Consider the following 22,457-nt stretch of genomic DNA (forward strand, 5'->3'; position numbering starts at 1 on the left):
AGTGTTATAAACCAGATACCCTAATTTTTAAAAAAAATTTCTCACTGTAAGACAAAGTTTGCAACTATTATGTAATAGAGAATGCCAAACATATTGCATAAGTCATTTCACAGTATATACACATATCCAGATTATAATATTGTATTCCTGCAGCTGATGAGTATTATTTCAGTTATATATCATTTTCCTGCTATAAGAGAAAAAAAGAAAAATACTTTGCTGATACACTTTAAAAGAAATTTTATCTTAAATTATGGAGTCATGGAACATGCTAGAAACATAAAAACAGAGGAAAAAGGTGGTGAATGAGAGATGTACAGTATCCACCTGTGAAGCAGTAAACATCATGTTTAAGACTCTGGCTCAAGAATTGCACAGTTGGGTTTGATTTGGACTCCAACCAACTAGCTTGACTGGCAGATTTTTAAGTCTCTCTGCACCTCAGATTTTTTTTCCAATTGAGAACTGGTGCTATCAGACTAAAAATTATTTTTTAGGATTAAATATATAAGCCAGTAGCCAGTATTTTTAGAGACTAATTGAAATTGCCATTGTTGATTCTGTTACTAATGCTACAATTATGAGTACAGTTACTGCAATTACTTGGACTAACTTTTGAACTGATCCTAGAAAAGGGATCCAGTACTGAGAGAATACAAAGTGGCTGTCAGCTAAGGATTTTATGTTGCCCTGAATAATCAAAGTGCCATTATACATTGCAGAACCAACTAAGAAACTGAGAAACAAAAATTAAGATGAATTTAAGAAAAAAAGACTAGTAGCAGAACAGTCAATATTTTTCAGTTGTGATTAAATTCACATGGCTTCAGTGAGTTCTCACATGAGCCTATCATTACCTCCACTTCACAGGGAAGAAAGCTTTGATGTGGAGATGTAATTTGTCCATACTGTGAAATGCAAAAACAAGTGAGAGCAGGACTTCAGACAGTGGTGGCAGATGTCTGGAGCCCAAACTATTAAGCACTGTGCTTACTGCCTGATACAGAATACAAATGTATTTTCACTGTCCCTGTCATCCTGTTGTTCGTTGATTTACTTGAGCGGGCACCAGTCTCTATTTCTCCCAGCCCTGAGATTTTAGCAGCCTCTCCTTACTCATCTTTTCCAAGGACTGGAGGCTCTTTCAGGGTCATGGGGAATGAGAGCAATCATTACTGTTTTTGGCATATCGAGTACACCACAAGGAGCTTGCCAGGCTCTGCCCGTGTGAGTGGGATACTCTCGGTAGCTTGCTGGGCTCTCCGAGAGGTATATATATCACTATATATGTTACATATATTACTATATATAGTGATATATATATTACTCTCTATTTTTGTTGCCTACTGTCTAAACTCCATCACTCCATCAAATATGGTGTCATAATTATGGAAAATGGGTAGAAAGTATCATAAATATCTGGTGCCAGCAGGGTGTGGCAGGGTGTGGCTTATGGGTGAGATCCCTTGGTCACTGGAGATTGGGGAATAATAGACAGAGGATCTCTGCTTCCGGGTCCTGTTGAGTCCAGAGTCCAAGATCACAAAGTTCTGCATTATCTGAGTTCTGTGGGAATTCATTCATGTATGAGGCTCGGCCGGAGTCTCCCGAAAGGGGCCTGGAGCATGGCAGTGGTTGGCTAGTGGAGGTAGGCTGCAGGGGCAGGGTCCCTTGGGGTAGGGAAGGTCTCACCTGTCTCCCCTCTGGGGCACCCTGAGTGAAAAGAGCCTGGTGTGGAGTCCGGTGGCATTGTTATGGGGGCCTCATTTTATACTCCTGTCTGGGAGGAGCAGCCGTTGAGATAATACATTATAGATGTACTAATTTGAAAAAAATCTAAAAAAGGGGAATAAAAACTGAGAAGCATGTGGATAAGTGAATGAGATTGCTCCAGCTGCTGCCTTGGTAGATCTCACCAGAATTTTCCAGCAGGACTTTATGAACCCACAAGTATTTCACCATGCAGTTAGCTCAAAGTAGTGATTTACACAGTTGAAGTCAATTGTCTCTTATCCTACTGATTATAATCAAACAAACTGGAGGCTGTATTCCTAGACAGTCACTATGAAACAAAGGATAAAGATGAGGTACTGCTGTTTTTATTCTGCAAATATGTAAACTGCGATGTGCAGAACTTGCCTTAAACTAATAAAGTCAGGAATGTTATATATTAGTGTTGGTATCTTATTATTTGTAGGATGATGATTGTCTAAATAATTTATCCTACATATAAAAAGTTAAGGATATATAGCACAGTGGCTATGACATTCGCCTTGCACGCTGCCAACCCGGGTTCGATTCCTCCACCCCTCTCAGAGAGCCCAGCAAGCTACTGAGAGTATCTCGCCCGCACGGCAGAGCCTGCCAAGCTACCCATGGCATATTTGCTATGCCAAAAACAGTAATAAGTCTCACAGTGGAGATGTTACTGGTGCCTGCTCAAGCAAATCAATGAGCAATGGGATGACGGTGATACAGTGAAGAATATAAAAACATAAATAGATATTACCTTCTAACATGGACAACAACATGACCACCATATCCTTCTGGAGATCCATTAACTCTTTTAAGAGTTCGATTTGACTGGAGTCCTAAAAATATTAACACAGCGTTAGCAATAGTATGAGAAAACTGCAGCAAGACTATTTCAGTTATTCTCACAAAACAGCACTGCTCTACTAATAGTAATCTCTTTATAGCAGGATTCGAGTAAATGAAGGCCAAATGTAATGTTAAAATCTGTTCTTTCCACTGTAATCAGTGTCTAACTTTGTTTATTTAATATTTCAGTTACATCTGAAACCAACCTTTCCCCCATTGTTGAAAAAGTGAGAATTTTTCTTTCTAAATAGTTACCCTTACTAGATCGACCCACTGTGAACAACTGGTAGGCAGATAGAATGATGACATGATAGTTGAATGAGAACTGTCTGGTAATGATATAAATTTGGTTCATGCTGGTTTCCTTTACTGAAAATGTCATTAGTGATCAGATGAAAAAACCATAGTCTTTTATTTGGCTGAAGTTGCTGATATTAATTTTACATGTATTTTATCCTTGACCAAACTTGATTGGGGTTCTTCTGAGCCCTTTTTGGAGTAAGCTTTATAATGTATAAAGACTTGATCAAATCCTTACATAGTTCTCAGGACCACAAAACTAGGATGATTCCAGCCATCTTTAAGATAGCTTTCTGAGAAAATTCAAGGTTCTTCCCCAATTTTCTTCATCTTACCCAAAACTAGATTATATAGCACTTCTGTTTCTAGACTCTAGGAAACAGTGAGATCTTGTCTTCAATTATTGTCAACCAACAGAGCTTCCCAACATATACTTACGACTGATGCAAATCTCTCCTTATTAATGAATAGACTTATTTTAATCTTTGACAATGCTTCTGCTCATCAGTCAGACATGTCTTCACATTATTTGAGAGGAAACAGTTATCTGCTCATAAGGTACAATAACAAAAGGAGAGCCTCTATGGGTAATATCCTGGCTTTCAATCTAGCATTCTTTCCTTGATAGCTGCTAAGTCTTCACACATGTGTTAAATCTCAAAACATACTACAAAGGGTCATATTTATTCAGTGATTTTGGGGGAGAATCCTAGACGTGCTCAGGTCATCCAGGAACTCTTCTTAGTAATTCTTGGCCAAACCGACTTAGGTTGTTTGGCAAGGACCATGGTTGTTGTAGTGCTGCTAAGGTGCCTACTCAAGGCTGACAGGGTGTTTCTTTGGAATTTCCATGGCTGCTTTCAGAGATGTATTTTTGTTTTTGTTTTCTGTGTTTTGTTATTTGTATGCTTGTTTTGTTTTGTTTTTTGGAGGAGGGTACACCCAGCGGTGCTCAGGCCTTACGCCTGGCCTTGGGCTCAAGGATCATTCCGGGCCAGCTCTGGGGACCCTTTGGGGTGCCAGAGATTGAACCCAGTCAGTCATGTGCAAGGCAAACACCCTACCCGCAAGACTCTGGCCCAGTCTTCAAAGATGCAGTGCCAGGGACTGACTTGGGGTCACTTTAACCCCTGTAAAATCTCTCTAGCCCGAAATATTTATTGAAACTTGTTTTCTATCTGTGAGCCAGAGAGACAGTACAGCAGATATGGCACCTGCTTTGCATGCAGCTGACCAGTGTTCAATCCCCCTAGCACCACATATAGTCCCCTGAGCCTGGCCAGGAGTGGCTCCTGAGCACAGTCAGGGAGTAATCCCTCATCAATGTTGGTTAAGGTTCCCCCAAACAAACAAAAATTTCTATTCATATATATCTTAGCTTCTAATGAAATAGAGTAATAAGAAAATAACAAACTGTTATTTTCAACATGTAATCCTAGATAAACAATATTTTTTTTGTTGCTGACAGGAAGTGTTTATTTGTTATTTTCTTATCTTTACAGCCATTTAATTTTCTCTTTGACTTTCACAAAGTTAAAATTTCTGCTAATGGGTGAAATGCCCTCTATTGAGAACAGCTGTATTTTTATGTCCCTGTATGAAAATTCTCTTTTTAACATGGGATTTATAGCAGATTACAAACCCTTTTTCAATTATTGTAGTGAGGAGGCATATTCCTGTGAGTATCCATTTGGAAGATGATTTATAATAGGTTGTAAAGTGTTCAGTATCTGGGGACTAGGTTGTTCTAGTTTTCTATAAAATTAATTTCTTAATATCTCTTGTTCTCAAATTTGAATAATGGATACTATTTATTCTCAGCTTGCAAATTTTTTTTTATAAAAAATGTTTAGGGATGGAAAAATAGCTCAATGAGCACATCCTTTGAATATACTTTGCATACAGGAAATACTGGTTTGATCCTGGGACTTTCTGTATTCATCGACTCCTGAGCACAGAGCTCGGAGTAGACTCTGAGTACCATTAGGGTGGCCCAAAACAGCAACAACAAAAATTTTTTTAAAATCTAGTGAAAAAGAAGTGACCTAAAAAAGACAATATTTAAATATAGGAAAACATATTTGCTTTTCCAATGATTAGTTTCCCATTAGTTATTTAAGATGTTGGGAGTGAGACAATTGACCTGAGACAACTTCATTTGCATGTGAGCAAAAACATGAAGAAATCCCACCACCGCATCCCATAGACGACTGTGTGCCAAACTCTGTTGATTCCCAGTGCAAGGACCCTGGAGAAGAAAAAAAAAGCAGTTATTCTTGATAGTTAAATTTCAAAATATATTTTACAATCACTGGGAAAAATTAATTTTATACATCTGGTTATCGAGCATGCTATCTGACAAAGCAGGAATCCCCAAGGAATGATATATGGCGGTAACAATGGGCATAGTACTCTTGGAAGATAAGCATTTAAAAATGTTTAATAATTCTTTGAAGAATGTCATGGGTATCCTTATAGGGATCGCGCTGAATCTGTATAATGCTTTGGGGAGTATTGCCATTTTGACAATATTGATTCTCCCTATCCATGAGCAAGGTATATGTTTTCATTTCCTCATGTCCTCTTTTATTTCATGGAGTAGTGTTTTATAGTTTTATTTATAGAGGTCTTTTACTTCCTTGGTTAAGCTGATTCCGAGGTACTTAAAATTCATATGGAACAACAAACGTCCACGGATAGCTAAAACAATTCTTGGGAAAAAGACGATGGGAGGCATCACCCTCCCCAACCTCAAACTTTACTACAAAGCAGTACCAATTAAAACAGCATGGTACTGGAACAAAGGCAGACCCGCAGACCAATGGAACAGGGTGGAATATCCCTACACACAACCCCAAATGTATGATCATCTAATATTTGATAAGGGAGCAAGAGACGTGAAGTGGAGCAAGGAAAACCTCTTTAACAAGTGGTGCTGGCACAACTGGACAACCACATGCAAAAGAATGGGCTTAGGCCTCGACCTGACACCATGCACAAAAGTCAGATCAAAATGGATTAAAGCCCTCAACATCAGACCACAAACCATAAGGTACATTGAAGACAATGTTGGCAAAACCCTCCACGATATTGAAGATAAAGCTATCTTCAAAGATGACATGCAACTGACCAACCAAGTGGAAACAGAGATCAACAATGGGACTACATTAAACTAAAAAGCTTCTGCACTGCAAAAGATACAGTGACCAGAATAGAAAGACTATCTACAGAATGGGAAAGGATATTTACACAATACCTATCAGATAAGGGGTTAATATCAATGGTATATAAAGCACTGGTTGAACTCTACAAGAAAACATCCAACCACATCAGAAAATGGGGCAAAGAAAATGAACAGAAACTTTCCCAAGGAAGAGATACAAATGGCCAAAAGGCACATGAAAAAGTGCTCTATATCACTAATCATCAGAGAGATGCAGATCAAAACAACCATGAAATACCACCTCACACCACAGAGACTAGCACACATCCAAAAGAACAAAAGCAACCACTGTTGGAGAGGATGTGGGGAGAAAGGGACCCTTCTACACTGCTGGTGGGAATGCCGACTGGTTCAGCCCTTTTGGAAAACAATATGGATGACTCTCAAAAAATTAGAAATTGAGCTCCCATTTGACCCAGCAATACAACTGCTGGGAATATACCCCAGAGAAGCAAAAAAGTATAGTCGAAATGACATCTGCACTTATATGTTCATCGCAGCACTGTTTACAATAGCCAGAATCTGGAAAAATCCCGAGTGCCCTAGAACAGATGACTGATTGAAGAAACTTTGGTACATCTATACAATGGAATACTATGCAGCTGTTAGAAAAAAGGAGGGGCTGGAGCAATAGCACAGCAGGCAGGGCGTTTGCCTTGCACTCGGCCAACCTGGGTTCGATTCCCAGCATCCCATATGGTCCCCTGAGCACCGCCAGGAGTGATTCCTGAGTGAAGAGCCAGGCGTAACCCCTGAGCATCCCCGGGTGTGACCCAAAAAGAAAAAAAGAAACCAAAAAAAAAAAAAGAAAAAAAGGAGGTCATGAATTTTGCATATAAGTGGATCGGCATGCTAAGTATCATGCTAAGTGAAATGAGTCAGAAAGAGAGAGACAGACATAGAAAGATTGCACTCATCTGTGGAATATAGAATAACAGAGTAGGAGACTAACACCCAAGACTAGTAGAAATAAGTACCAGGAGGCTGACTCCATGGCTTGGAGGCTGGCCTCACATTCTGGGGAGAGGGCAACTCAGAGAAGGGATCACCAAGTATAATGCGGTCGGAGGCCATGCGGGGGAAGGGTGATGCGGGCTTAATGTAGACTAGACACTGAACACAGTGGCCCCTCAACACCTTTATTGGGAACCACAACATCTAATTAGAGAGAGAGAACAAAAGGGAATACTCTGCCACAGTGGTGGGGTAGGATGGGGTGGGGGGAGATGGGATTGGGGAGGGATGCTGGGTTTACTGGTGGTGGAGAATGGGCACTGGTGAAGGGATGGGTTCTCGAACTTTGTATGAGGGAAGCATAAGCACAAAATTGTATAAATCTGTAACTGTACCCTCACGGTGATTCACTAATTAAAAATAAATAAAGAAAAAAAAGAAAAAAATGTTTAATAATTCCAAAAACAGTTTTCCTAAATCTTTTATTTTCCATTATATTTTACAAAACACTGGAAAATGGTGTTATCCTATACACCTATGACTTTGCTTTCGTTTCTACATTTTAAAATTAAGCATTTTTATAAGTGTTAAGTGTTGTCCATCCCATCTTTTTTTCTTTTTTTCCCTATTGCTTCCTCTCTCTCTTTCTCATTCTCTTTTTAACTTTTAGACCACACACACACACACACACACACACACACACACACACACACACGCACACAGACAGACAGCAGGGCTTAGGGCTTTTACTCCTGGCTCTGTGCTCAGGGAACACTCCTGGCATTGCTCAGATGCCCAGGCATATGCGATGCTAGAGATCAAACCCGTGTCAGCTCCAAGCAAAGAAAACATCTTAATTGCTGCACTGTCTCTCTGGTCTCTGTCCAATCTCTTCTTAATTTAATTTGTCATAGTAGACTTAATTTCTTTTTATAGTTTTATTTAAATTTTTATGGTATTGTTACCTTTCTTTCCTATAAAAAGTTGTTATGATTAAGGTAAATCAATCAGTAGTTAACTGATTGTGTGAAGAGAGACTATTCATTTAGAATTATTTAGTTGCTAAGCAGTGTTATAAAAAATAAAGAAATGCCCCAAATGGAGAAATTAACAGCAAGATTTAATACTTCACCTAACTTTGGTTTCAGTATCTCCCCAAAGTGAAGTTTAAAATAATTTGTCTGAAATGTCCTGATCAATACTAATGTGAAGCAATCTGTGTAAGGGCCCCTGCTATCCTTATAGGGCAGATGGTTTTGCCTAAAGTCTTTCCTTTCTTGTCTCATCCTCTTTTCTGTCTATAAAAACAAACTTTCATTGTACTTTTCTGTTTGCTAGTTAGAATGCTGCCGGTTCCTGACTTCTTTGAAAATTTAGCTAGATGTCTCTGTTTATTAGCATGAGATATTACTTTTAAACAATAATAACCAGATAAAGCATTGCTTTATTGCATATTACAAAAAACAAAACAATTCAGTGCATTCTAAATTGTAAAGCGTTTTTGCTAATCATATAAATATTGAGATTTCAACATATTTTTACTTAGCTATTAACTTTTTTATCTAAAAAATTCATAAGGCACCACTACTCAAACTGCCACCACGCTCATGGCTGCTCTCCACACACTTGGGACCAGCTTCACCCACGAATAAAAACCATAGAAAACTCAGGTATGTGGGACTCGTGATTGAAAACTCTGGGTTCAGAGTTTCAGTGGTTCCCAATAAAGGTGTTGAGGGGCCACTGTGTTCAGTGTCTAGTCTACATTAAGCCCGCATCACCCTTCCCCCGCATGGTCTTAGAGATAAGTGACAGTACTATGGCTCATAACTCAATGGAGTTGACATTTATATTTGTCAAATGATAAATCAAGTTCATTCCATAAAAAGTCACATCTCAATCTACTATTGTAGGTATATACCGCTAAAATTTATCAGTATCAGTATCACTATCATCCTGTTGATCACCGAATTTCTCAAGCAGTCTCAGTAACATCTCCATTCGTCCTAGCCCTGAGATTTTAGCAGCCTCTATTTACTAATCCTTCCTAATGGTGGCACATTAGAGTCTCTTTCAGGGTCAGGAGAATGAGACCCATTATTGTTACTGGTTTTGGCATATGAATACACCACGGGGAGCTTGCCAGGCTCTCCTGTGCAGGCAGAAAAACTCTCGGTAGCTTGCCAGGTTCTCCTAGAGGGAGAACTAGGCTATAAGATGTTGCATGCTTCCGGGAGCTTGGTTTTATAGTCTCTGGATGTTGGTCATTGATGGGATTACACGGCATCGAGGGCAGTTTCTGGGTTTGACCGCCTAGCTACTGGAAAATGGAGGATCTGGGCGGAAGAGGCCCAGTTCTGATCCGAGCAGGCTTGGAGATCTCAGCCCTGGACCCCAAACACCTGGGTTCCTCTGCCGGTTCCTTCATGAGTGAGGCTCATCCAAACATGTGGAGAGGGGCCTTGAGCATGGCTGAGGCTAGGTTCCGGAGGTCTATGGTTGCTGGGGCTCTGCTTGGGCTGGAGAGGAAAACCCAACCCACCCCCTCCAAGTGGCCCCGGGTGAAGACAGTCAGGCGTGGGGGCAAAAGACTCTGCTAAAATTTATAGATGGTTTTAATAGGAAATGATGATCATAAGAGAAAAACACTTAACCATACTACATTTTCCATAAAATGAAACAGTAATCAGCTAATATTTAGCTTCCTTAAAATGTTCAGATGTTTACCTGAATATACTCTGTGAGAGTATTAAAGACTTGCTTTGCCACTTGTATTGCTTTAGAGAAATTCCGTTGTCCTTGTTCATCAATAACATCTTTTCCAGAATAATACCAATAGAAATCACTTATGGATTCCTAGAAATGAGAGATTATATAATTAATGAATATTCTATCCATGACCTATAAACACTGTTCAGACTTAGGGGGTGGGACTGTGTGTCTTGCTGTGTGTTTAAGGTTTACTCGTGGCTCTGTGCTCAGAATCACTCTTGGTGGTTCTTGGGTGACCATGTGCAGTGTGCAGGGCCAGACCTCAAGCCTGGCCCTCTGTTTGGAAGGCAAACTTCTTACCTGCTGTACTATCTCTATAGCCCCTAGATTTACAATAGAAAATAACTTTATTTGGAAGAAAGAAGTATTTGGAAGCAAAAAATAAAATAAAACTGGAAGATTATGTTTTCTTAATAAATTTCTTAAACATAAAATTTGGCAACATTTTACCAGAATATAAATAACAGAGAAAACCATGAAACTTAACATTAAAAATGACTTTCTCTGAATGACCCTGAATTTGAGAGAAATATAAGGTATGAGGATTCATATTTTATATTTCTTCACAGACAAAAGAATTCATAAGATTCATGCCTATTTACCTCTATAGAAAAGTCCATTTTTACTTTGTAAGAACAAAAATTAGTCAAATTTTGGAACAATTAGTTTGTGGTTACAGATATTTGGTCTCATTTTTTTTTTGGAGGGGTCACACCCGGCAATGAACAGGGGTTACTCCTGGCTCATGCGCTCAGGAACTACTCCTGGTGGTGCTCGGGGGAACATATGGGATGCTGGGAATCGAACCTGAGTCAGCTGCATGCAAGGCAAATGCCCTACCCGCTGTGCTATCACTCCAGCCCCTTTGGTCTCATTTTTAATTCAACAAAGCTAATGACACTTCATAGGTGATAATGTGGGAAAAAACCTTGATTTTGTAATTGTCCCCTGAGAAACTAATAACTACTGATAAAAAACGATGATTGAAAATACATCTCAATAAGGTTAATATTTCCATAATAACTTAAATTTGAAGGAGCTTAAAATCAATAATACTAAGTAATCTGTTCAAAAACTACAGTGGGATTTTGAGGAATGATTATAAAAACCACACATTTTTCTTATGAGGCCAATATATTTCCTTCAAAAATTAATTTCTTCCATTAATTTCCATTAATTAAAAATAAACTGTGCTTTTATTGATTCAGCGTAAGGGGAAAACTGAAAGCCAAAATTTGCAGTTTTAAAAATATAAAAAATATTTTAAAATATTATATTATACAAATAATATAATATTTTGTAAATATTAAAATATATACAAAAATTATGTTTTTTCTCATAAATAAAATAAGGGGGATAGTTACTTAGGAGATGGGGGTGTGGCTGAAGTGATCAGACATATCTGATTTATGTCTATTAACCTTTAAAAATATAAGGCTATTGTTGAACTCCCTGCACAGGCTGCCTTTGTGTTCGACTCCAGCAGGTACTTCACTAGCAACAAAAATTTTATAAGGTGGCTGAAGCTATAGTACAGAGGGTAGGACTCTTGTCTTGAGAGCAGCCAAACTCAATTCGTCCTATGTGGTCTCCTGAGCCAATCTAAGAGAGCAATTTGGAATCCTGCCTCATGAGCTGGAGAGAAGGCAGTCAGAATAGACAAGGGACCACTAAGTAAGTCAGTGATGGTTGGAGGGATCTTTCGGGATGGGAGATGTGTGCTGAAAGTAGGCAAAGGACCAAACGTGAAAGCCTCTTAGTATCTGTACTGCAAACCATAATGCCCAAAGTAGAGAGAGAGTATGGGGGAAATTGTATGCTATAGAGGCAGGGGTGGGTGGGATGGGGGGGTTCTGTGGACACTGGTGGTAGAAAATGCATATTGGTGGAGGGATGGGTGTTCAATCATTGTATGACTGTAACTCAATCATGAACGCTTTGTAACTATATCTTGCTGTGATTCCATTTTAAAAAATAAAAAAAAAGAGTGATCCCTAAGCACAGAAATAGGAGTAAGTGTAAGCCCTGAGCACTGCTGGGTGTGGTCAAAACAGACATTCCCCTCACACCCCACCCCAAGAAAGAGAATGGTTTGTAGCACTCTCATTGAGACCCTTTACCTTCATATTCAGGGGCAATCTGTTGTTGTTTTCATGTTTTGTAGCCACACCACACAGTGCTCAGGGGTTACTTCCAGTTCTGTGTTCTGGTCTAACACCAATGGTTCTTGGGGGTCTATGTAGTGCTAGGATGGAGCCTAGGTCCCCTGTACATGGTCAGTCCTCTCGGCTGTCTCTCCAACCACAAATGCCATCTTTTTTTTTTTTTTTTTTTTGCTTTTTGGGTCACACCTGGCGATGCACGGGGTTACTCCTGGCTCTTCACTCAGGAATTATTCCTGGCGGTGCTCAGGGGACCATATGGGATGCTGGGAATCGAACCTGGGTCGGCCTCGTGCAAGGCAAACGCCCTACCCGCTGTGCTATTGCTCCAGTCCCACAAATGCCATCTTATTAACATCAGAGATACTTTAAAGCAACGGAGGGTGAAGCTTTTTTGAAACTGATTTGAAATTAGGGCAGTCAAAATGACTAATCTGATGTAGGCTTCTATCCAAAAATTCACTAGATAATCTGAAAATCTTTCCAATTCCTAAGAGTGTTTCAGATATTATTTTCCCATTTATCTATCAAGTATAGAAGAAAAAGCAAAGCAGTAAGAAGTTGACAAAGTGAAAGCAAATTTAACATGCAATTAAGCTAAAAAAAAAAGTAGACAAAAAATGCCCCCACTTGGAGAAAGAAAATAATAAAAATAAGATCCAGGATCTAAGGCAAAAGCAAGAACAGTTTTACCCCCAGACTCGAGGAATTCTGTGATCAGAGACAAATTTTTTTAAATTTTTTTATCCAGTCATAAGTTAACACATATTAGAACATGTCACTTTAACAGCTCTCCCATATAGCTTCAACTAGTCATCCCCTTTCATTTGTTTCATGTAAATGGTAACATACCTGAACTCTTAGCAGGTAGTCTACAGTAGAAATAATTATGTTGACAGTTGTATTATTGCCAGTCTGAGTTCTCAGATAATTTTGAAAATCTACATAAAACAAAAAAGATGTCATTAAATTTCATTCAAAAATTCAAAACGATTTATTTTAATAACTCCAGAAATAAATAATGTCTCTGGTAAAATCATTGTGGCTAAGAAAATAGTACTTTAAATTACATTTTTAAATATGAAATAATAGACATTTTCCATAAAAAATGAATGGGCATCCCCCCAAATATAACTAGAACTGAGCAGAATATTAGTATTCAATTATTGTCTAAGAATTGGCTAGCATACATATTTCCAGATACTTATTAGGTCTAAAGCTCTAGATAGTGAATGGCTGGAATGTCATGCGTGACCGATATAATGACTATGTCCACTTTCTAGGATGCAGTAATTTAATTACTCAGTAGTCACATTCCTTATATTGTGGCAAATACCATGGAAATAGAGAAAATTCAGACGTAGTCCCTGCCTTCACTGACACACAGGCCTAGCAGAAGCTAGGTATATTAACTATGAATGGAAATACACTGTGCTAAGTGATGCAGTGAAATGGATTTTGCAATTAAAGAGAAGTGGTACAAAATAAAATAATCCATTTTTCTATAGATTTTCTGCTTTACAAGTAACTGAGCAATAGTTTATAATATCATAGACTCTCTGGAATATAGCCTAACACCACTATATGTATTTCTAAGGGTGTCCACCTAATCTGCCTTTCTTTACATGTCACCTTCTTCAAGATGAAAGAATTAAGTGATAGAATGACTGAGAAGAATGAAATGAAATGGCTGGCAAAGGGCTTTGAAAATGGCAAAGAAATGAATATAATGCCACTGCATACCAATGAATATAAAGCAATGTTCAAAAACTGTATTTTTTTTCTCAAAGGACGAAACATAATTGAATTATATGTCCTCAAATATTTATTCCTTGGTACTGTCGGGTCACACAAACCTGAATTGTGTCCCTCACAAAGCAGCTGTAGGAAGCGGAAGAGGTCACAGGTGAACTCATCATCCTGTAGAACCTTTTCTCCTGCAGAAAGTCCAGAGAAATCAGCTTATAAATCATCACTTGCTCCTCCCTCTGATCCCCACCTACTTAAAACTCGCAAGTCAATCTAGCATTGTTCTGAACCAAAACCAGTCACAAATCATAGCAGCTTTCTATCTGAAGCTCATAAGATCATGCGCTTGGCAGATAGATGCACTTTTACTTGGTAGGAAAAGAAGATTTGAATCTTAAAACTCAGATTTCTCTGTTAAAAGTAGCAGCATGGGTTTGGCAACATTTTAGAAACAACTTGAAGAGGACAACTTTTTGTTTGTTTTGTAAAATGGGTATAGGGATAATCTCTTTATCACAAATATTAAAATTGTTTTCCCCAGAGTATGAATTATAAATGTTGCAATGCAAAGGCATAATATATGTGCACATCTATACACATATATGTGTATGTAGAGTAAGATCAAGAATTTCTTTTATTAAAGAATGAGAAAGTTTTCATGAAAAATTTACAGACTAAATATATTTATTAGCTCTTACTAATTAACTCCTTTAATATCTATAGTTGTTTTTTAAACTAAAACCTTACAGAAATCTAAAATAAAGATATCTTCAATTGGAGCATTATTTAGGAGTAGTAAAACTGTCAAGCACATCTATTTCTAAATATCAGACCAAAATGAAAGACTCATCCTGTGTGGACAAAAATCTAACAAAGCAAGACAGAAAGAAAGACATCTCATTGCCCTTGAAGCTACTATGCATCATTAAAAATTAAACACAAATGTGGGGAAAAGATGAAACCTCAGAAAATAAGTAAAATATTTTAGTAATATTTCAGTTTATATGTATCATGATCAGAAGTTACTTTGAAAGCAAAAATATAATGAAATAAAAACAAATACAAAAGAAATAGCACTACACAAATGAAAACTGACTTTCAAAACATAGAGTATCACTGAGGAAAAAAAAAAATCAACCGTATGAGTATGCTCTGGAGTTTAAATTGGATTAGAAAGCAAAATGACAAAAAAAAAGTTGCTTGGCAAGTGAAAAATGTACTTATGCATTTAAATGATAAATTTTCATACTATAAATACTTTGGGCTGAGAAAGAAAACTATGCAATGATCATGTGTTTACTTTAAAACTATGAGTGATTATAATGACAGAGAGCTGATGGACTTACCAGTCTGCAGTCTTTGACTTTCAAAGTGAGAGGCTTCATATAATGGGAGGGTTAGGAAGCAAAACCATTTTGAAAACTAATATAAACATTAAAAAAAGTACATAAAATCATTGTACTGGTTTCCCTGTTCGCCTATAAAATAAGACATTTGGTGACTGAACTAAAAAATCACCAAGTATACCAATCAGTTAGATGGCAAGCTGACGTGCCAAATTTAAATGCACATTGTTTTGAATCTCAGTACATGGCTGATAAGCCCATTCCTCAGTGTTTACATTTATGATAGAGTTAGGGAAAATAATCTTAGACTAATAGATTAAACTCTTCTATGATAATATTATATTGTGAGTTATTTTAATCAGAAGAGTTTAGGATTATTTTAGAAATCAAAACATTATGAGTTAATTGCATAGAATTATTGATTCTTTCCTTTGAGCCCATCTAATATTTATTTTCAGAAAATTGAGTCAATAAATGATGCACGTACAATCAATATTTACATATCCATTGTGGAGTAATTAACCTTTGATCAAAGTATTGAGAAAAAATAACACTGAAAAAAATCACTCTATGTACCTAAAAATGTTCTGCACAATGCACACTGATTATAATTATTTATTGTTTTCTGACCTGCACGGTATTTTTTGGACTGTACATTAAAACACAGACAAATAACTGCACTTACATAAGGACACACTGCACGGAGTAGAACAATATGAAGGAGGAAGAGGGAAGGAACAAATCAAACCTTCATTTACCTTCAGACAATACCAGGTAGACACTAGTCTGTTGTTTAATGAATACACTATCCTTTGATTAAAATGCTGCCATTGCCCATGCTGCATGTAGATGGTGCAGTAACAGAGATGGATTATGGCTTTATGTCTGCAGAAGGTGCAGGACCAAGTCTAATTTGGGATGTATGCAAAATAAATTTCATTGTAAGATGGAAAATAATATGATTAGTAACAAATAAATTAGAGTAAGATGTAGTTGAAAGTGCTCTCATATTCTCTTTTTGGAAGAGTGAGAGGGTTTGGACCACACCTGATGATGCTTGAGGGACCATATTTGGTGCCTGCGTTTCAAGTAGGGTCTGCTTCATGCTGTAAAGGAAGCATCTTAACTCCTCTACTACGTATCCAGCTCCACACTCACAGTTTTAGAATATTATTCGTAATAGCTTGTGATGACAAAAATGAAGATATTATGAAGGATATTCCTTTAGTTTCATTTTTAACGATAAGGGGTACATAACGTATAACATTATAGAAAATGGGAGAATTATTTAATTATTGTTGCTTATAAGTTCATTCTTTTCACCTTAGTTTTCTGACCTATGAAACATGTAGACCTTCTATATTATAAGCTGTATGGCCATTAACATGTATTGAGTGAAAGTGAATTTATCATGGGTGACAACAGCATGAAAATAAGGGAACAACAAACTATGTGGTAAGTATAGTTGTTTGAACTTATTAAATACATTTTTAATTTTAAAAAGACACTGTAATTTTAAGGACAAAAATATGTATTAAAATATAAATTCTCATTTAGAAGTAATATTAATTTGACCTTATTTAATCTTATTCAAGTTAAAACCAAAACTAGTCCTATTACCAAGCTCCAATAAGATGAGCACATTTTTTGTTTGTTTGTTTGTTTGTTTTTTGCTTTTTGGGTCACACCTGGCGATGCACAGGGGTTACTCCTGGCTCTGCACTCAAGAATTACTCCGGGCAGTGTTCAGAGGACCATATGGGATGCTGGGAATCGAACCCGGGTCAGCTGCGTGCAAGGCAAATGCCCTACCCGCTGTACTATTGCTCCAGCCCCAAGATGAACACATATTTAAAGACCACTTTCCTATTCACAATTGATTTGCCTGATTAATAGAGTAAATACATTTTAAGTTAATTGAAATAATTTTACTCTGTTATTTAATATTTATTTTATGAATTATTATAAAATACGTGGACTAATCAAATATTCTCAGCCTTGTCTACATATGATTTTTTTCATTATTAATCACCATCAATAACTACTGCCAATAATGAATCATCAACAGCTGTTAACAAAACAATTTATCACTGTATCACTGTATCACTGTCATCCCGTTGCTCATCAATTTGCTTGAGCGGGCACCAGTGACGCCTCCATTGTGAGACTTGTTGTTACTGTTTTTGGCATATCGAATATGCCACAGGTAGCTTGTCAGGCTCTGTCGTGTGGGCAAGATACTCTCGGTCGCTTGCTGGCCTCTCTGAGAGGGGTGGAGGACTCAACCCGGGTCAGTCGTGTGCAAGGCAAATGCCCTACCCGCTGTGCTATTGAAATTGTTTTGTTTTGTTTTTCGTTTTCAAACAAAACAATTTAAATAAGGAAAAAGAGTGTTTAATATGTATGTTTGTATTTCTGCATGTGTATGCACAAACACAATTAAATTATAATGAATATACTTCAAGAAGACCAAATGTCGAGGTATAAGGTCATGTCATTGTTATCGCTAATAATGCAAATATAAGTGGAACATAAAATTTGCTACATAAAATAGGTCCCTATAGTATATGATTAAATGGAACTTAAGAGATTTCCACTGCCATGGGGAAAATAATTCTAATTACTGATCCTTAGAAGACTTATATATCTATTGTAGGATTAAGGCAAAGATTTTTAAAATACTAAAATGTCAGATACTTGACTGTGTATTGGTAATTTAATTGTTATTTCTAAAATGGTATGTATGACTGCTTGAGTTATGTTATGATTAAATTAATAAAATAATTTTTTAAAAAGATTTACAACTGACAGTGACTATAATGTTCTAGTCTGTGTTTTAGAATTTTTTTATAATTGCATATCAAGTTTACAATAAATCTATAAATTAAGTGATATGAAATTGCTTACACTAACCCAATGTAAACTTAAAAATGCTGAAAGTCAAGAGATTAAATCTAAAAAACTTCAATAAACATTCAGCTAGTTTATATTCCTTTGGATTATCGGGCTATACCTGGGAGTGTTCTGGGATTTTCCTAGTTCTGTGCACCAGAACAACCCCTGGCGGGCGTGTGGACTCTAAGAGGGCCAGCAATCCAATGGGGTTGGCCACATGCAAAGAAAGTGCATTAATCCCTGAACTATATTTCTACATTAAGAAAAGACAAATTATTTTATAGGTCACAGAAAGACCTTCAATGTTTCCCACAAATTATCTTTCGACCTGGTCCATATCCTTTTAACAACTCTAGGTGAAAAACTGTTGTTTCGTTTTTTGGGTCACACTCAGGGGTGTGCAGGACTTACTCCTGACTCTGCATTTAGGGATAACTCCTGGGCAGTTCAGGAGATCATATTGAGTGCCAGGGATCAAACCCAGGCTGGACATGCCAGGGGAGCACCCTACCCACTATACTAGTATCCGGTCTCCACAGTAGCCGTTTTTGCCATGTTGTTCACCCTATACTTTGCAGGTACTATTTTTTTTTCCACTTGGAACATCTATCTTTGTTTTCCTTAGCTACCAGATAAATGTCTATTTCGGGCCATATATTGTTTCTCTTGGGAGACTTCTTATTTACTCCCGGAAGCTAAGTATTCAACTCATAGCACTTAAATTCATTCAATTTGAGAAGTCCATTGTCATGAAGTAAATTTGTTTAGAAATCTGTCTATACAGTACTCAAATCCTAAGGCACCACTAATGCCTAGGACAGTATCTAGAATATAATAGTCATTTAAATGTAATGAGTTTAAAATTTAAAAACAGATCAAGGCTGTTAAGAAAATCTATTCAGTTCCATGAATTGACATCACAGGCTCTCAGTAAAAATAAATTTCACTTACAGGAATGGCAGAAGTGAAGCCAAAACCAAGTGTTAGTACAAACTACACACTATGAAAGTTCTTTGAAAATCTGGGTAGGAAATAGTCAATAGATAATCGATATCTATTTCCAAATAGTCAATAGATACTCAAGTACTAACAATACTAACAATATCTCACTATTGTTTTAATTAAACTCTTGATTAATTAAAATCAGATTTCTTCTTTGAGTTCACATAAACTTGAAGTGGTCATTATAAATATATTAGTATAATCCTTGGATAAACACATTACTAGTTACAAATAGAAATTTAGAAAAATTGTTAATGTTTAATGTTAAATTTTAAACAAATAATTGCTGAAATATCAGATAAATTTTAAACTTTCAACTTTTTTTTATAAAGTCTAGGAACACAGCAAAATGACCCAAACTAAAATTCAATACCTATTCTGTAAAACTTACAAAATGGAAAATTGCACATTCAAGCTGGAAATGACTTAGTAATGAGGTTAAATGGATCTGAGAATTATGCAAATTAAAAATATAAAGATGAAGTAAAATTTTAGATATTAACTTTGGTTTTTGGTTTTGAACTTCATTATGTTAACATGAAAGCATTTGATTAAAACATACAGCAAGGATAACACATTGAGTATATCAGAAATCTCACAAATACACTTGCAGAACACTTTTTGGAAACTAATAGAAGATCCAGAATTTTGTGCAAAAAAAAAAAAGAGAATTTATGAAGAAAGGGTAGGACACGAGGAAAAGCTTGCATGATAGTTATAGCAGTACAAAAAGACAAATAGTCTGAAATTTTTATATATGAACCTTAAAGAAATACACATTTACTAATGATATCTCACTATCAGGTTAGGAACAAAAGGCAAAAACATGATTTTAAAGTTTCAACTTTTAAAGTTTAAAGTAAATGAAAAAAATGCAATATATCAGTTCTTTGATGGAAAAAAGTGAACAATAAAGTTAAAAATACTATTTAATCCATTATTGGGCACAAGAATAAATCCCACCCAAATACTGTTAGATGTGAGGAAAGGGGCTTGGTTTAGGGAATGGGTAAATTAGGTAACGGGAGAATGGGTAAAACATAACCTTTCTGTCTTTCAGTCTCTTTGCAACATGGGGAAAATTTAAAGTCTGTTTAAAACATTTAGGAGCTGTTGATTTTGAAATAATTTATGTTTACATTTTCCCTGATTGTGCAATGCTTGTTATTTCATTATCATCAGGAAGAAATTTCACCTAATGGAAACTATTAATTAGAATGGTGTGGACTTAAGTCAGATTGCTTTCTCAGTGCTGAGCCAAGACCAACCCTCATACTTTGAAGTAGCATTATGACTAGCAGATTGAAATTTTTAGCCTGTTTTGCATATTCCAGAAAATCATGAATATTCCTTCTCTTGTAAGTGTGCAAAATTCCCTCCACTTTAGTAAAATTTTAAACAATACAAAAAATAAACACACCCACAAAAAAATAAAATCTGGGAAATAGCACACTATTAATATAGCTTATGATTCTCCTAATAACTATTCTGATCAAGAGGATAGCATTATTAAGAAAGTATAATTTAAGATTAGGAACCTTGTTGACATATTAAATAGTATTCAAATCTCATCTGTTCTGTACTATCAATATATTCTAAGTCCTTTAGAAATTACTATGAAATACGAATGCTTTTTTACTGTATTAATTTGAAGAGTACATACATCCTACCTTTTCTACTGTTGAATTAGGCTCAAGAGAAAAACCAGTTTGTATGTTAAAATGGGTAGTGTTTATGTTAAGATAGGTAGTGTTTTTGTGATATTTTCAAAGGAATAGAGAAAAGCTCCACAGATACTCAGTGCTTGCGTGGAGGCGGGAAGAGTTCACAGGCCATAAGGATACTCAGGTTGTCCTAGCTGACACAAAACACTGCTGATTTCCCATGCACCAGTCCATGCAGCCATAAAGCCAAGAATGTCCAAACAGAAACACCACAGGGAGACTAATGCACACATTGTATGATTCATTCATTTACACAACAATAACAAAGCCTTGGTCCACCAGAAATGTTGTAAATGAAAGAAACAGCAAAAACAAATACAATGACATAATGTTTAATGCTCCTTTCCCCTTTATATCCAATACATTAAAACTGCAATCCTCATAGAAAGAGGGGAAAAAAGATAAATACATATTTTTAAAATAACAGGATGCATAATGGTAGTAATTCAATAATTTATCTCTTAAAAAGCCTAGAAAAGAAAAATGTGCAAAACTTTCACCATCAAAACTCTACACCAAGCTGAGAACAAAGAGAGGAGCAAATAAATAAAAGTTTGTTTTTAATAATTACCACGTTCATGAGTGATGACTGAGGAAGGGAAGATAGAACATTTACAGTAGTGGAAAGGAAAGGAAATGGGGGAAAAAGAAATAAGTTGAGATTGTGTTTTTGCTTTTCAAAATTGTAAGGAAATATAACAGAAAGCTTATTAATCAGTTTGGGTAAATATTTGTGTGTGTGTATGTGCGCCTTTCTGTGTGTGTTTTGAAAAAGAACAAGCCAAAGCCATGTTATATCGAAATATATGAATTCTCATATCAGAATATTATTTCCCATTTAGGACCCGCAATGTTATTTCGATCCATATATGATTGACAAAGGATAGACTTGGTTAAAAACAAACAAACCAGCAAGTCCTTTGTGGTCACTCTCCTTTCATGGCAGCTGACACAAACAATGAATAAAAACAATGAATAGAACTGTTCTCAGGGACTCTGAAATATTAATTGAAAGATGCAGGTAAAAATGAAATGTTTCTAATTCTAATACAGGGTGATGGGAATCTGGACAGAAAATTCAATTTTAAGCTCTTTATAGCTCAAAAATGCCGAGAATGTCTGTGAATGGCACCTGAGATTTGTGTTGGGTCTGAATTCTGCAGAAAAGACCCCTAGGTTCATTGTTTTAACAGCAGCATAAAATGTTAGTTTTGATGACATACGGCTTAATACTAATTTTCATAAACCTTAGGTGTATTTAAAATGTTTCTGGTGATGTCTCTTGAAGATAGCTAATATAAATAAGTAACCCATTATGAATAATAAAATTAGATAAGTGACTCTACATTCAAATGCCAAGCAGAAAATAAAACCATAGGAACTTCACTGTAGTATGATTAAAATATGTTTAAATTATAATTATTATGATATAATATGGAAGATGCAGCAAATTCTCTATTCCACATTCAGCTACATTTTTCCTATCATGAGGACAAAAATATGTAGTATAAAAAGATTAATTCTACAGTATTTCAGAATGGCAAGCAAACTACAAATGGAAGATGGAAGAAAATGTATTTTTGCAATAAAATTAGTTTACAGAAGACTCAGTATTCCCAGACAAACACATTGATAAAGTGACAATTTCAAACCAGACCAAACAAAAACAAACACATGAGATTTTACTAAGGCTAACCTAATTTTAAAATCACCAAAGAATAAAAACACA

At 36.3% G+C, this 22,457-nt stretch overlaps 1 protein-coding gene across 1 annotated transcript in view; it reads right to left on the reverse strand.

Annotated features, from left to right (window-relative positions):
* The window catches only part of RYR2 (ryanodine receptor 2), a 762,156-nt gene that overhangs the window by 50,373 nt on the left and 689,326 nt on the right, over positions 1-22,457 (reverse strand). Inside the window, exons 84-88 of the mRNA XM_055147039.1 lie at positions 13,869-13,949; positions 12,865-12,953; positions 9,806-9,934; positions 5,045-5,149; positions 2,510-2,591 (exon numbers count right to left, since the gene is read on the reverse strand). Coding sequence (XP_055003014.1) covers positions 2,510-2,591; positions 5,045-5,149; positions 9,806-9,934; positions 12,865-12,953; positions 13,869-13,949 — 486 coding nt within the window. The remainder of the gene's footprint in view (positions 1-2,509; positions 2,592-5,044; positions 5,150-9,805; positions 9,935-12,864; positions 12,954-13,868; positions 13,950-22,457) is intronic.

This window comes from Sorex araneus, chromosome 9, assembly GCF_027595985.1.
Source record: "Sorex araneus isolate mSorAra2 chromosome 9, mSorAra2.pri, whole genome shotgun sequence".
Taxonomy (NCBI): Eukaryota; Metazoa; Chordata; class Mammalia; order Eulipotyphla; family Soricidae; genus Sorex; species Sorex araneus.